The sequence below is a fragment of the Protomyctophum parallelum genome, assembly GCF_964188405.1.
Source record: "Protomyctophum parallelum genome assembly, chromosome: 12".
Classification (NCBI taxonomy): Eukaryota; Metazoa; Chordata; class Actinopteri; order Myctophiformes; family Myctophidae; genus Protomyctophum; species Protomyctophum parallelum.
In genome coordinates this window covers 19,848,745-19,864,801 of record NC_139712.1, presented here as the reverse complement: position 1 = coordinate 19,864,801, position 16,057 = coordinate 19,848,745, and the positions used below count along the sequence as shown (strand labels likewise).

General features: G+C 41.6%; 1 protein-coding gene across 2 annotated transcripts in view; it reads right to left on the bottom strand.

The window, feature by feature from the left end:
- Positions 1 to 1,644: 1,644 nt before the first annotated feature.
- nup58 (nucleoporin 58) overlaps positions 1,645 to 16,057 on the bottom strand; it is a 31,297-nt gene continuing 16,884 nt past the window's right edge. Inside the window, exons 12-13 of one of the 2 annotated variants that reach the window (XM_083778451.1) lie at positions 4,200 to 4,298; positions 1,646 to 2,007 (exon numbers count right to left, since the gene is read on the bottom strand). In XM_083778451.1, coding sequence (XP_083634577.1) covers positions 1,835 to 2,007; positions 4,200 to 4,298 — 272 coding nt within the window. In that variant the 3' untranslated portion in view covers positions 1,646 to 1,834. Of the gene's footprint in view, positions 2,008 to 4,199; positions 4,299 to 16,057 lie in introns of both variants that reach the window. The other variant, XM_083778452.1, reaches the window with a different exon arrangement.

Here is a 16,057-nt window from a genome sequence, read left to right as displayed (position 1 = left end):
TGTAGATTTTGTCCCATTCCTGGGCAAAACATCTGCAAGCCACCATCACACAATTCGTATTTTTTTTAGATCGATTGATCTTGACTGATGCAACAGGACTGTTATACAACTTTCAAAATAGTGTTAAATAGCTCTATAGTCCGATAGTAATCATTGCTATGGTGTTTGTTCAGTAACAGGGGCCTTTTATTAAAGAGCTGGAGAGACGGAACAAACACGCTATAGCAATGATTACTATCACAAAGCTTAAACCAAAATCTTTGACAAAACAAAAAGATCACTCATCCTACCTTTTAAGTGCAAAACTAAGTAGTCTTGCACAACAGCTAAACTAAAGCAGCTTTCACTTTATAACTGATCCAAGTACGTTGTCTGTTCAGCAATCCCCTAAAAAAAGGACTGCGATGCGACACCTTTTGTGACACAGACACCAGTGGGATACATTTCAAGGTAATCATTTTACTTCAGTGGTTCTCAAAGTGGGGTTCAGGCCAGGGGACCCTCAGCGTTCTTTAAGGGGGGTTCCAAATGGATTCCTTAAATGTTTGTAACTCGGAGAGTGTACGCATGGAACCGTATGGACCTTAAAATGGTGGTCTTTAAGAGGTTTTAGAACCACTGGTTTACCTCACAGGCCCCCTTACCACTCTGCTCGTCTCCACTGCTACACAACATCCCAAATATCCCCCACGTATGAAATCCAACATTTCAGGTATACTTCAAGAAGGTTCAAGGGAGTCTAAAGCTCCAAAAACTCCTCTGCCAGTCAAGAACCACGGTCTTTCATTTTGAAAGCGTACTCGGAGCCAAGACATCAAATAAATGTGTTCATTCTTTGTCCAGGCTCTAACTGGAAAATATAAAACGTGAAATGTAGCAACGGATAAAGTAATTATACACGGGCGATTTGTAGTAGTCACTGGAAACTGGGTGGGGTAATCAATAGGGATAACATGGTGGAACTGGACTGAACAAACCCAAGTCAAATCCCTTGAACTACCAATGAGCGTTGTCTCAAAACGTTGCCGTTACATCCCCGTCTTATATGAGATCCTCTTTGTTCTTTTTGTTGGTTGATGATTTGAGATGATTTCAGGGCCAGTATGCTTTGGGTGAGACCAAGTTCACGATTCCAGAGAGAAACGGAGAGCCGTCTTGGCTCCGTGCATATCAGTAGTCCCAGGTTTCCAGAAGGTGGCATACAGTAGTACGCCAGTGTTTCTCAAACCTTTTTTAACTTCAAAGGACAAATGGGTGCAATTTTTTACAGACCTGTTAAAGGGACACTTCATCCTTTTTGCTAAAAAATATATGTTAATGACATTTAGGAGCTTTAGAACACTTTCCTGGGGGTCTTTATGTGTGTAATATGTGGTTTTAGATATTTTAGATTGTAGCAGTGAGCCCAGTGTCTCTGATGTCAAGGACACTGGAATCACTTACTTCCTGGACTACATGTGGTCTCAGTAAGACAGACCTCCCCCTATCCACAAGGAGGAGCAGTGCACCAAAGTATTATGGGAATTGTAGTCCAGGAAGGAAGTGAGCCCAGTGTCCATGACATCAGACACTGGGCTCACTGCTACAATCTAAAATATCTAAAACCACATACTGTATTACACACATAAAGACCCCCCAGGAAAGTGTTCTAAAAGCTTCTAAATGTCATTAACATATATATTTTTTGCAAAAAGGGTGAAGTGTGCCTTTAAGGTTTTGAACAGGGAAACGCATGTAAATTGTGTTTTGCTATATGGGGGGAAAATGAGGTATGCTACCTCGTGGACACCTGGGATTACAGTTCTGCACCGAGCCCATCAGAGCAGAGGGTCTTCTATCTCTTGCCCCTCTTGTTGCCGACGGGGGGTTTCTTGAGCTGCAGCAGGGGTCCGCCGGTGCCGAAGCCTGTCGCCGAGGGGTTGGACACGCCGAACGTGAGGCCCACCGCGGCGTTGATGCCGGGGTTGTTGGTGAAGTTAAAGCCCGACATGTTGCTGCTTCCGAAACCTGGAGAGGGATTGGAACGGCAGGGGATGGGGAAAGGGGTAGGCGGAGAAAAGAAGGGCGGGGGGGTTTAAGAGGACCAAAACGGCATTAACCGCATGACATGACATGACATGACATGACATGACATGACGCTCAAGATAAGCAATATTAACCCATTTTGACCCGAGATCAGATTCTAAAAAAAAAAGTCTTCTACATCCTGACAGTTTTCTGAAAAAGCTATGTTTCTATGTCAGTGGTTCTTCGATTTTTTCAAAGTGACGCGCTACGAGCTTGTAGATCTGCTATTTTTTGAGTGGTGCAACCACGCCAAGGAACAGCAATGTCTGTGACCTGTGTTGGTTGGTTAACCTATGTGTTGGTTAATGAGCACCAGTATGTACCAGTAGGGGCCAGTAGGGGTGCCAGAAACAGAGAGAGAGAGACAGTGCTGCACTGTTGAGAGAGAGAGAGAGAGAGAGGGGGGGGGGGCAGGGCTCGACGCTTAGCATTTTTCCAAGTAGCACGTGTGCGCCTAAGTTGAGAAATCTAGTAGCACACAAATTATTTTAGGAGCACGATGAAAAATGATGTATTTTTAAGGGGCGCTAGCCCCTCCTATATACAGCCTTTGTCGCCACACATCTCAAAATGAGCCATTGACAATCAACAGAGAAATTACGTCAAAATTCTGCTAAATATGACATAAATTAAACGCCATTGACATTGAAGGGACAATGTATGTCATATGTAAACGAGCAAATCAGCTAACCAATCACAGGCAACAGGCATTCTGATTGGCCAGTATGAGACGATAACTGATGTATGATGAAAGAGCGCCCCTCACTTAACATGGGTGTGATTTTTCTTTAATGAAGTGATATGAGGTAGGGGTGGAAAATAATATGTCAAAATATTATATCACTATCTTTTCAGCAATTATCACAAAATAGTGATATTCATCATGATATCATTGTTATGTTTGTTTTCATATAATCTATATAATCAATTTGTTTTATGCTAATACTTTGTAGATAGATCGATAGTAGCTCTGTTTCATACCTCTAATACGTGCAACACATTAGAGCTATGGACCAGAGCTAGATAGATAATATGTTGCTCATAGACAGGCTATCCGTTTTTATCCTTCTGTTCTATCATTCAGACAGTGCAGAGGCTGCTCAATGGTGAATTAGTATTGGTATTAGTATTCTCCTTGGCTTTGACTGACTGACTGATATTAATACGGTAATCCAGCCAGTTCGGTCATTCGCATTATCATTTATGCTGGGCACATTTTGTAAGCAAACGCTAAGCAAGGGTTGTTTTTGATAAACATCAATCCGTCCACTCCATGTGTGTGGCTGCACGCTGTTTCACCCACGTTTGGTTAAAAGTAAGTTACGTTTGAACTTTGAGCATTACAAACAGACTTTGCAAATAACGTGTCGCCGTGTCGGGGTCCAAGCAATTCCTTCTGACTCTGTGCTATCATGCTAATGCTATCCCGCTGAGTTCGCTCTGACTTCTTTTCTGACTGCCGCTGCTGACAGTCAGCAAGCAGTGACAGGGAAGAGCACGGAGCAGCAACACAGGGATGGGAGAGGCGGTGGGAGAAAAGGGGACAGATCTTCAAATGAACACCGCATTGAGCCTCGACACGTTGTTAGCTTGTAGCTCCTCTCTTTTTGGCGAACGACACCGCCGTTCAGAAATATAAATGTAGGTATAGAACCACGACTATAGAATGTGCACTTGCTGTAGACAGAGACTTGTCTTTATCACAATTGAATGGTCAAATCCTGTAGTAGCACCTGTGCTACAAATCTAATTTTACAACTCGCATGGTGATATTTTTAGTCGCAAATGCGAGTACCTAGTCGCACTGTCGAGCCCTGCGGGGGGGGGGGGGGGGGGATGACAGTCAAGAACTACAGGTATATAGGGTTTTAAGTGGTTATTAATAACACAAAATTACTATCAGTAATAGTAATTGTCCATGGTTAGTTTTAATCCCCATAACAAACTAAACAACACATTATAAAAGGCTTACTTTAGCTCAGATGCCATAAATTCCACTAAGAATTGCCTGTAGCCGAGCACCCACTGCCTAAGAGGCGACCACAAGAAGCACACCTGCTCTTCAAGAATCACGCTGTCGAAAGTGTGTTTCAAGCGTATGGGCGCGCGTGGGTGTGCGTGTGTGTGTGTACCTGCACTGAGACTGCCTCCAACAGGCTTACTGGCAGAAGAGAATCCAAAAGTGGAACCACCCGTCCCCACGCCACCGAAACCTGGAGCAGCTCCAAAACCTATACGGTAGCGAGAGACCGCAAATTTAGCATCCAGGCAACACACACACACACACACCAAGAGAATGAAGCAGCAAGCAGTGTCTCCGACATGTTGAGACTGGAAATGCACAAGATACACACACACACACACACACACACACACCAAAGAGCTGTATTATACAAGGCTATAAGTGAAGTTGTGATTGCACAAAGCAGCAGGAAAACAGTAAAGAGAGTAGATTGCAACAAGCGCTATAGTCAGGATCTTGTCAGCGTCAAGGACGGCAAGCACTCTCTCTGCATCTTACTTTGCGTCCGGGACCGCTAGCAGCCACATCTCCCGTTTCTGTAGCGTGAGCCAGCTCTATGTACAAGTACACACCCTGGACATGAATGTACAAGTGCACCCCCTGGACATGATGTACAAGTACAGTAGTACACCCACTGGACATGATGTACAAGTACAGTAGTACACCCCCTGGACATGATGTACAAGTACAGTAGTACACCCCCTGGACATGATGTACAAGTACAGTAGTACACCCCCTGGACATGATGTACAAGTTCAGTAGTACACCCCCTGGACATGATGTACAAGTACACCCCCTGGACATGACACTAGTTAGTATGTCGCAGGGACTAACCCCCCAAATCCAACCATTGATGCAGACTGCAAAACAGGGAGGCATTGGGTCCCATTTTTAGAGTCTTAGGTATGACGCAGCCTGATAGCACTAATCCCCACTTTAAACGTCTTCAATTGGTAATACTTGGTGGTGTGAACATCTCAAAGACAAAAAAAAAAGGTTGAGAAAATATGCAAATCTTGTCCTGCACGACTCATTCCTCAGTTGTTAAATAAAAACAATCTCATACACACACAATCGCTGCTGCTTACACTAGCAAGAGACCAAAGGAGCAGTGAGACTGAAGATTAAGAAAATAACTAGAATGGGGGCAGGGAAGAAATGCCCCCAGGAAGCCAAAAAAAGTAAAAAGTAAAAGACATTTGATTAGAATAAACAGAGGGGGGTACCTCCGAGGCTCGAAGAGCCCAAGCTAGTGCCCATGACTCCCGAGGCAAAGGGGTTTCCCAACCCTGCCACCAAGGGCGCCTGGCTCCCTGAGGCAGAGAGAAACATATGGAAATGCTTAACTCCTCTGACCCTCCAGTACTGTGTGTGTGTGTGTGTGTGTGTGTGAGAGAGTGAGTGAGTGAGTGAGAGAGAGAGAGAGAGAGAGAGAGAGGTGATCTCTGGGCTCAGGTTAGGAGCGATGAGGGTTCACCATCACAAGACAGCACTGGGTGGATTTATTTTAACCTCATCGCGTGCCCCAGGGGTCTATACTAGGTTCCCCTCCTCCCCTTCTACATAAATCCACTCAATCCTAAAAAGAAAAAGGATGATCTACAAGCTCACAACGCGTTGTGTTGCAACGCATTGTGAGCTTGCATAGCAGCTATTTTCAATGAATTAACGCTCGCCCACAGTATAGGGATGCTAGGGTTCATGTGGTTAAATGCACTTCCTTCCCTTATTTTGATCAATCTGAAAACGTCATGGGATATATTGAGATAATGGGGGATTCCACCACAAGTTGCTAGTAGCGAATTAGAGTTCTCTCTCTCTCTCTCTGTGTGTGTGTGTGTGTACAAATAAATGACTGTCGGACATATTTAATAATGCTTAATTAAAAATCACACCTGCGTGAACTGAGCGGTGCAGGCTGCTCAACAACACCGCTGGCTGGCTGCAGTTATACGGTGCGTGCGCGTGCACAAGAGCTATTGTCATTAGCATGACATCACAGCCACACCGGAAGACCGCAGACTCAAAAGTGAGAACCCAACATATTACCACTATGAATGAATGGATTACTTTTAAGCCCAAAGCTACAAGCTCACAATGCGTTGTGTTGTGAGCTTGTAGATTTCCACAATATTATAGACAATGTTTGAACATTTCTGGAAAAAATCTGTAAATCTATTGTTAGTGTCTGGGAATCTTAAAAGAAAGAAAATTGAATATTTGTTTCTTCAAAAAATACAAATAAAATACTTGTAGTATTGCAAAGAGCATAATTACTTGAGTAGAATGTGTGTATTTTTAAACATGATAAAATTGATGATAAATGGGTACTCTTTCCAGATTGGATGAAATTGGTGATGAGCTGGAGAGACTGAACAAACACTCTAGCAATGATTACCATCAGATTGTATAGATTTAACAAAAACGAAATCTTTGTTTTAACCCATTTAGGACCGAGACCAGATTCTACAAATGTCTTCAAAATCCTGAGTTTTCAGAAAAACCTATGTTTCTGCGTCTCATTTGTCGTCACCCCAGAAATTATGTATTTGGCCGCCAACCACCGTCTGAAAATATGTCGTTCCGGGGACCCCTCCCCAGAAGCAACGATACAAGTTAAAAATGTTTGCTGTGAAAGAATATATATATGCAAAGATAAGCGCCACATTTTCAAATATAGCAGATCTACAAGTTCATAGATAAGAGCTTGTAGATCTGTTTTTCCAACACCTGTTGGGCTCGGAGACAGGTGCGTAGGCACTAGGCAGGGCTCCAAGTATTCAAAGAAATGCACACAGTCAATATGAACACTTTTAGTAGGCAATGTTTCAGTCAAATATGTTGAGATGCCTCAAGGTCTTTGAAACATTGTGCCTAATAAAAATGTTCATATTGCCTTCATAAGCACAGACGTTGGTGTGCTGGTCTTTGTGCACTTTATGATTTGCATTTATTTGAACAGCTCAAGTTGAACCCATTTAAATAAATAAATAAAGTATTCTGAAAGAATATATATTCAAAGATTTGTGCCGCATTTTCCCGATTTTTCAAAAATAGCTGATCTACAAGCTCATAGCACGCCACTCGGTGGCGCGCTATGAGCTTGTAGATCAGCTATTTTTCAATAGCTAAAGTATAACATAATGAATGCTTAGTTAAAACACCAAAAGGGGTTCCCGTACAGAATGGGTTAAAAATAATGGTTCAAAGCTAAGGTAACACAGATGCGTTCCGGTCCTAAATGGGTTAACAAAACAAAACCTGTTTTAACAAAAACTATCACTTACACCAGCTTGAATACAATATATTACAGATTGCTAGTTCTTTCACTCAGAAACCTGTCTTTGTTTCCTTTTTTCTGTTTGTTGTTTTGTTTACATTTCATGTGGTCAAATTTAGGCATTATTTCCAATTAACCATGGCGTGGGGGGGTGGGACGGGGGGGGACGACGACAAAAAAGTAACTTCTCAGTCAAAAAGAAACAAGGACAAAAGGTTCCTTCTTTTAAAAACGGATTTATTGTCAATTCCACTTACATAAAAACACACAAACATTTTTTAGAACATATGTGATTGTTAATTGCTCAATTTGCTATTGCATTTTGACAGGATTTCTTTCTTTTCTTCAGAAAACGTCATGATTTCTGAGAGTGAATGAACTAGCATGTGCCAAAAATGCATCACACAAATCATAACAGAGCTTAAAGGCACACCATATCATATTAAATACACCGTATATAAACAGGCATAAGTTATATAAGGGTCAACACACTCATCTACAACAGAAAGCACTCAAGATTCATATTAGAGAGAGAGAAAATAAAAGTGGAATCCATTGGCTCATTTTATGCTCCGCCATACGACAAGTGTTTTGCGCCAAAAATAGCATATCTACAAGCTCACAGGATGCCGCATGCGCAACACGTTGTGAGCTGTTAGATCTGCTATTTCCGGCACGCGACTCCATCATACAGACAAAGCATAAAGGCTGCCACTTGGTGTAAAAAAAAAGGGGAAAAAAAAAGAAACCAATATGTTACAGGGTAGGAGAGGGTGGAAGGGAACGGAAAAGTTCAAGGCCAGGGAGTAAAATGTGGGGGGGAGGGGGGGACACACACTCTAAGAGAATTAAACAACCCTTTTTAATTGTAAATCTAATGCGTTGATTGTGAGAAAGAAGAAGGCTAATTGTCTCCTCCAGAACGATCACAATGCAGAAGACACAGAATCAAGTCATGTTTGAGATCATAACCTAACTTCTGAAGTTCTGTTCAGACGTCCTGACATCGTCAGGACATCTCGGGCGCAGAAGCATCCGTGGAAAAATAAGATATTTTTTTATATAATCACTGAATTAGTAAAAAAAAAAAAGAAAAAAAAAAAAGACATTAAAAGGAGCAGGTATTGCACTTCAGAAGTTAGGTTATTAGTTCTTAACATCGAGATTGGCTCCATTGCATATGGCAGGTTAAAAAAAATTGCCCCCATATAAAAATGGACAATAAGGTCAACAGATCAAGCCAACATTGAGACCCTGCAGACTTCCCCCGAAACTACCCCCTAGAAAATTAGCCCACGAGTAACAAAAGCAATGGATATGAAAGAAAGAAAGACACTAAAGCCTTCTAAATTGTGCATAGCAGCCTGCTGCTCTCAACACCTGACCAGAAAGAACCACATGGTCCGGAACAACATTTGGGAGTTTTTAAAGTGTCACCACCACCACCAGGCCCGATATCGAATTGAACATTTCAGAAGTTCACCGTCACACTTCAACAAGATCAGAGGGACACCTCAACCTATTCTAGAAAAAAAACTATATCACAATGGCAGGAAAACAAGAACTGCCTATAGTTCAGGGAATTATTTTGCAACAATAATAAATATGCATTAAAAGGAGACGCATATCACTAGAGAAATACCAGGCAATGATATTGTGCCAACTATCAAATTCACATTTCTCCCATTTGTGAAGGAGACAAAAAACATGTGCTAATACTGTGTTATTAAGAAAAGAGGAAAGAAGTACGGTTGCTACGATAAATATATTAAAAAAAGAAAATTACAATCAACTTCAAGGTCCAAACAATGTTAAGGCGATCATGGATCATTCTAGAATAATGGAATAAATAAAGGCCAAAGACAATCTAGTCTAGAGCAACTGTAAAGCTGTGGATGACAAAGAAATATTCGAGTGTACGCTAAAGCAGAAATGTACTCAACTTGAGTCTTGAACACTAGGGAATCCCAATTATGAAAAGATTGGCTGCCAGGTCCAAGTGCAAAATCTAATTGTAGAAGGTAAGGGGGTCGGGTCTAGATTTGTCAAAGAGGACACAGCAGCGTCCAAAGCAGCAGTTTGTTCATCTCAGAGCACACGGCACGTCCATAACAAAAGGAGGACTACATCAGTATAAACACCTTTCTCACTTTTTTTTAATTTATTTTTGGCACAAATGCATCTCACTGGCCTCGACGGACCAAACGTATGCTCCCTGTATACGAGCAGCAAATCCACTCACTTCATCTGAACTAAAAGGGCCAAGATTCACACCATCCATCTTCAACCGTAGTCAGTCAACAGCTCCACCAGAGAGCTCCAGACTTCCCAGCAACAGTAGTAACTTCCTCCTGGGGGATCCCGAGGCGTTCCAAGGCCAATGAGTCAATGCTATTGTCCCCAGTGGGGAAATGCCTCGAGGACCTCCCTATAGGGAGATGCCCCGAGAGGCATCCTAAACCACCTAAGCTGGCTCCCCTTCCTTTACCGGGGCGAAGAAGCAGCGGCTCTTCTCCGAGTATCTCTCGTGTGACAATCACACCAACCACGGTTAACTATAACGATAGTTTTGCTGGCGTCCACACTAATGAACGATACGCTCTGTAAACAGTGGCACCGAACATGCGCTGTTGCAACAACCATGAAGAGCAGAGCTACGTCCCTATATGCAGTGGTTTTCAACCAGTGGTCTGTGGACCACCAGTGGTCCTCGAGGGGGTTCCACGTGGTCCCCAGCTAAATGATTAAGAGTTGGTAAACAAATGGACCTTTATAGATCTTTAACTCTTGAGAGCGTAACATGAAACCCAATGGACCCTCCTGGGTCCATTTGGTCTACACAATTCAACGTTTGCCTGTTATCTCTATGGTACCACATCAATACAGCATGGAATTGTGGACAAAATCTTGTCCAACAACAACAACATATTCTAAGTTTTGTGTCCCGAGGCTAAATCTCATCAAATGGTGGTCCCGGGTCCGTGGCACAAATTCCCAAACAAACAACGGGCCTCGATAAGAAAACAAGGGTTGAAAACAACTGCTATATATGGATAATCTGACTCCGATTATGAATTAGAAGGCGGCTAGTTGTAGCCTACCCGTCACCTGAGGTAATAGCAGCTAGCCTACAAACCGGCGTTACATTCATAATCATCTCATCTCCATTAATAACGAAACCTTCCGTAGGGGGTTTGATGGCAGTCGATGGCTCTATCGTTCATGGAGTCACGTTGGAACTTGAAAGCGATCCAAACAATATCGCTTTACGAGCATCGTAAAGTGTTGTTTGAGTTGTGTGAATTCTGCCATTCACTTCAGTTGTAAGAATTGTTAAATCGTCACATTCAGAGTCATTTGTTCATCGTGCTCAGTGTGAACCGCGCAATGAGAGTGACAGGAAGGGTTTCAATCAAACCAGTGAACTTTCTTTTTAAAAAAATCGCAGTTAAATATATATATATATATATACAGTATATATACACACTTTCTTTTTTAATGAAAGTCATCATTCCAGCTTGAATTAAATAACTGAATGAATGCTTCGTCTTTTAAGTTACGAACCCAACTTTCACTTTACATTTCGAGTGGATTGAACGTGAATCAACCCGTCATTGGTGATAGAAAGTGTAACGATTCTAGCCCTTAAGTGAAAACACTCGAGTCGACTGACCAGAAAGTGGTTGCGCTACACTCGGAAGCACAAGTATTCACGTGACATAAAGCTCCCCCCCCCCCCCCAACAAACATACACGCAGTCTAATTATTTTGATATATGGAAAGCCAATGACTCATAATCACAACTGACTCACTGCCTCCCGAGACATTCCACACTCCCTTGTAAAATCCTCTTTCCAGCTGAATCAGCAATAGGAAAGACCAACTTAGGTTCACTCGCCTCTCCTCCTTTTGAACGTATACACTCATCTAGGACGGTGGTTCTCAACGTGAGGTCTGAGGACGCCCCGGGGTTCCTTGAAGGGTTCTCCAGCTAAATCAGTCCAACCAATTTAACCCTACAGTATATAGACACACACACATCGCCCATTTGAAAATAGCAGACCTACAAGCGTCACAATGGCGGTAGATCCTCCATTTCATACAACCTTGAACCAAATTTGAACAATGTAGTAATGTGGGCTGGGGGTCCTACACATGAACACGTTTGGGAACCACTGATCCAGGACAGCAGAGTGACAGTAATTGAGGTAAGTTTTCAAGCTAAGTTTTACACTTTTACCCATAAAGGTTGTATTGTCAAATATTTTGTTACATAAATGTCGACTTGTTTATTTTACATTATACACATTTGTTTAAGCCCTGAAAAGTAATTTATAATTAAACAGAGCTGTTAAAACTAGAGCCCAACCCGGATGTTTCAGCAGACCTACTGTACAAGCTTGTAGTTTAACACTTTGTGTAGACTAGAGCTTAAGCTTTTCAATAAAATGCACGTTTACGTGTATTTTATATTTACTTGTTTGTTCATTGTATATTTAAAGTCAAGTTCTGAAATTGATTATAAATACTATTTTTTTTGTTGTTTTCAAATAAAATATTTGATAAAATCTAAGTTTTTCCTTTATACAAAATATTGGTCAGAACAGTGGTCTAACAACATTCTCTAAAATCTGGATTGGCATTGGACCCAAACATCGTTTGGGCTCTAGTTAAACTAATACACTGCAAAAACTCAATACTGCTACAATAGGGAGGATACACCGACGTATCGGCCACATCAGTAAATACTTGCCTCCTTGACTGTCATCGGCATATCTGCAAATTAAGCCCACATTCACCAATGGCAGTGGCCGATATGTATCCGTCATTGTGACACATCAATGTTGTGCTATGAAGACTTGTTGGTTATGTACAGCCTACCAAGCTGCAGATTCAGATTAGATTAGATTTGGTTATACTTATTATATAAAGAAGATAAAAAAGAGGGAATGAACAACAGAAACTAAATCGTCAGTATCGGCTATCGGCCACGTTGATATTTTACACATCGCTATCGGCCCCGCATTTCCGTTATGGTCGCATCCCTAAAACCTAGTCCATGTCGATCTGAGGAGGACCACCAGAGCCGTGTCGGACTGCACATTCCATCCCAGTGGCAACAGCTGAGTTTCGCACCATGACAACAACTACGGCTCACATTACTATTCATCTGCATCTACACTCCCAAACTGCATGGCTAGTGCTGTGCCATTCTACCCACTATGCCATTAAAAAAAATGACCAATTGACACAAAATACTAAAGACAAGACTATGACAATCATTCGCGTTTAGTCCATTTGTCAAAATGACCAGACCAAAATATTGAGTGCACTGTTAGCACACATTTGGCATATCAAATAAATACAGGATAGAATAATTAAACCAAAGCTCTTGCATGTGCCTAAAAAGAAAAACACATTCTAGGATGCAAGTATGTCATTAAGTTCACAGAATAAATACAAGTTCCACTAATCGTTAACAATGTGTTGGCACTCTATAGTGTAGTTGGAGAGGCTATATTGAGTGACATACCAAGGTGATACAAGTGTAGGCAGATATACATACAGTAGTTTAGGCATGCATAAAGCTGAGACTGGGTTTCTGTCATTTGCCGTGTTAAAAGTACTAAAACCCTGTTGTCTTACATTTAAATATTGCTTTAAAGATTCCACGGCAACTACGGATGCCGCCATTCATTGTTACGAAGGAATGATATCTACACAATTGCAATAATACACGTAGTAGCCGCAGGCCAATTCACACTACGACGTCACGACAGAAATGCAGCAAATGTAACTCGACCGGTGCTGTAAGTGATGTATTTGGGGGTTTTTTTGTTAAAAAGGTCTACATTTGGATTTATAAATATTATAGTGTAGCCATTAGTTCTATTTGAATATAGAGCCATCGTAATACTTATTTTAACAAAGAAAGACAATAAATCAATTACAGCAGTCGTGCGAAGGGGGATAAATTGAGCCTTACTTTGTGTGGGTGCCCTGATACAATGTTCAATCTACATTATGTGGGTGCCCTGATACAATGTTCAATCTACATTATGTGGGTGCCCTGATACAATGTTCAATCTACATTATGTGGGTGCCCTGATACAATGTTCAATCTACATTATGTGGGTGCCCTGATACAATGCCACACTTTACAAAAGGCCACACAACCAAGCCTACAAAAAAGGCCCAAGAAAAATTGTTAACACCTCAGAGATGTGGCACCGTCACCGACACTACGGAGACCAATGCTATTGAATACAATAATATATAAAAAGAAATATTTAACTTGTAATACTAGATTAATTTATCGTCGAGTATTGAGGTTTATTAATCAAGTATTTCCCCGAACTACTTACAGGTTGTGAATTCTGTTACAGCATGAGTATCTAGATAGGGCTGCTCTGATGGAAAAAGAATCGGCCAAGATGCCATTGAACAATTACTACAAATTGAAAACCTTGCCTGCATCAATCTGGTGGCCATCTATGAATTGGAGATTTGTTAAATAAGATGTCACGTGTGTGTGTTTCTTCTGTGAAATTTATTTGGGAGACTGCATTAAGCGACTAGCACAAATATTAGCTATTTGAGGGAGCTTCTTTTTTTCTTTTGCTTAAAGGGGCATTCCACTCATGTTCAACATTTTACTATGTCATTAACAGTTTGACTGTTTTTTACGATTAACCCGCATTTTAATCAACCCCCCTTCACTGCCGAGATTGTTGTATTACCTTTAGAGCATACGCTGAATTATTTGGGCTTTTAATCCGCGAAAATCCATCAAAAAAAGCTCCCGTGGTTTGTTATGATCTGTGTGTAGCATCCACCATCTTGGTGCACCCGGAAGACGCACACAAGATTGGTTTCAATGAGGCGTTGCATCCAATGCATTTCCATTGGCCTCAATTTCCCAGAAGCCCTAGCAGCCCACAGCATGTGACGATTTCCGGTTTCGTCATCACAGCGAAGCCATCCAGTCTCATACTCCGCGACGAAGACGGATTTTCTTTTGATTCATTACATTACGGCGGATTAAACACATAAAACAAAAGGCGGGTATGTCCGATACGGCAGCGACATTAACCTGGAGTAATCCATTCAAGGCACGGAAACTGTTAATATACCTTAATGATTTTTTTTCAGACCTCCAGTTCTAGGAAACACAGAATGGGGGGACTTTTTTTTTTAAATTATTTCCACACAACAACTCAAACAAGGTAAATTAATGACATAGTAAAATGTTGAAAATGAGTGGAATGCCCCTTTAAGCAGCATGCAGTGCATGATGGCTAACATCTGTAGCAGCACACACATTTTGGCCATGTTATTATTGAGAGAACTTATTTTAAAAAAAATACAGTGGGAAGAAAGCAGATCTACAAGCTCAGAACACATCGCAGGGAGATGCGTTCTGACCTTGTAGATCACCCATTTTCTTTTGCAATTCAGCATTCTACGAGGTATGCAGGGCTCACGTAGTTAACCCATCAACCCATTTAGGACTGAGACCAGATTCTACTAAATGTCTTCTAAAGCCTGACAGTTTTCTGAAAAAACTGTTTCTATAGCGGTGGTTCTCAAAGTATTTCATTGTCAAGGACCCCAAATATTATATGTAATTGGCCACCGGACGCCCATCTGAAAATATGTTGTTCCAGGGACGCCGCAGAAGCAACGATTTGAGTTAAAAACGTTCGTTCTGAAAGAATATATGTTTTCCAAGATTTGCACCACATTTTCACGATTAAGTTTGTAGATCTGCTATTTTTCTAGTAGAACATAATCCTTAAAACACCAAAAGGGGTTCCCGACTGTGCTGAATGGGTTCCTTTTAGAGTTGGCTACTCAAATATAGCAGATGTACAAGCTCACAGCACGTCACTTTGCTGTGAGCTTGTGCCACGCTGCGAGCTTGTACATCTGCTACTCTTGAACATTTTTTAAAAATCTTTAAATAAATACTTGTTTAGAATGTATTTGTAGAATTGGTCTTGGGTCTTAATGGGATAACAGCCCTGTACTGAAAATCGAGTTTGGCATAATATGGTCAATCAGAGCATCCCTATGCAAGTCTGTGTGTATATATATTACATACATATACACTGTATATAAAGAGTAGAGTAGAATGGAGACTAAAAAACAAAACAAAACAGTCTCCTGTTGTATCAGCTAGCCAGCCTCTCCGGTCCCATTCCAGAGAGTGAGAAAGAGAGAGAGATAAGGCGACAGAGAGGGACAAAATGGTTGGTAATGCCCAATTTATGCTCTGTCACCCACCGAAAGCAGCCCGTCTACAAGGTCACAATGCCATGCAATGTGTAGCTTACAGATCTGCTCATGTTGGCGATAACAGTCGCATACAGCAGCTGTTTTTAAAGCAGCAGTGATTCACAGTGACGTACAGCGCAGTCTGAATCACTGCTGCTTTAAAAACAGCTGCTGTATGCGACGGTTATCGCCAACATCCTTTAAGAGGGGTACAGCATGACACCGACAACGGAAAGGGTTTGGGGATGCCGATGCCCACAGAGGCCTTGCCTAACTAACATATGTATGCACTCACGGCACTGTAAGGTACGGTATCACATGCTTTAAGTACATGTACCTGTACCCTCGGATCGGAGGCTTAGAGATGAGGTAGCAAGGTATGGCACAGGGCGTACTCTTTTTTGCTCTAC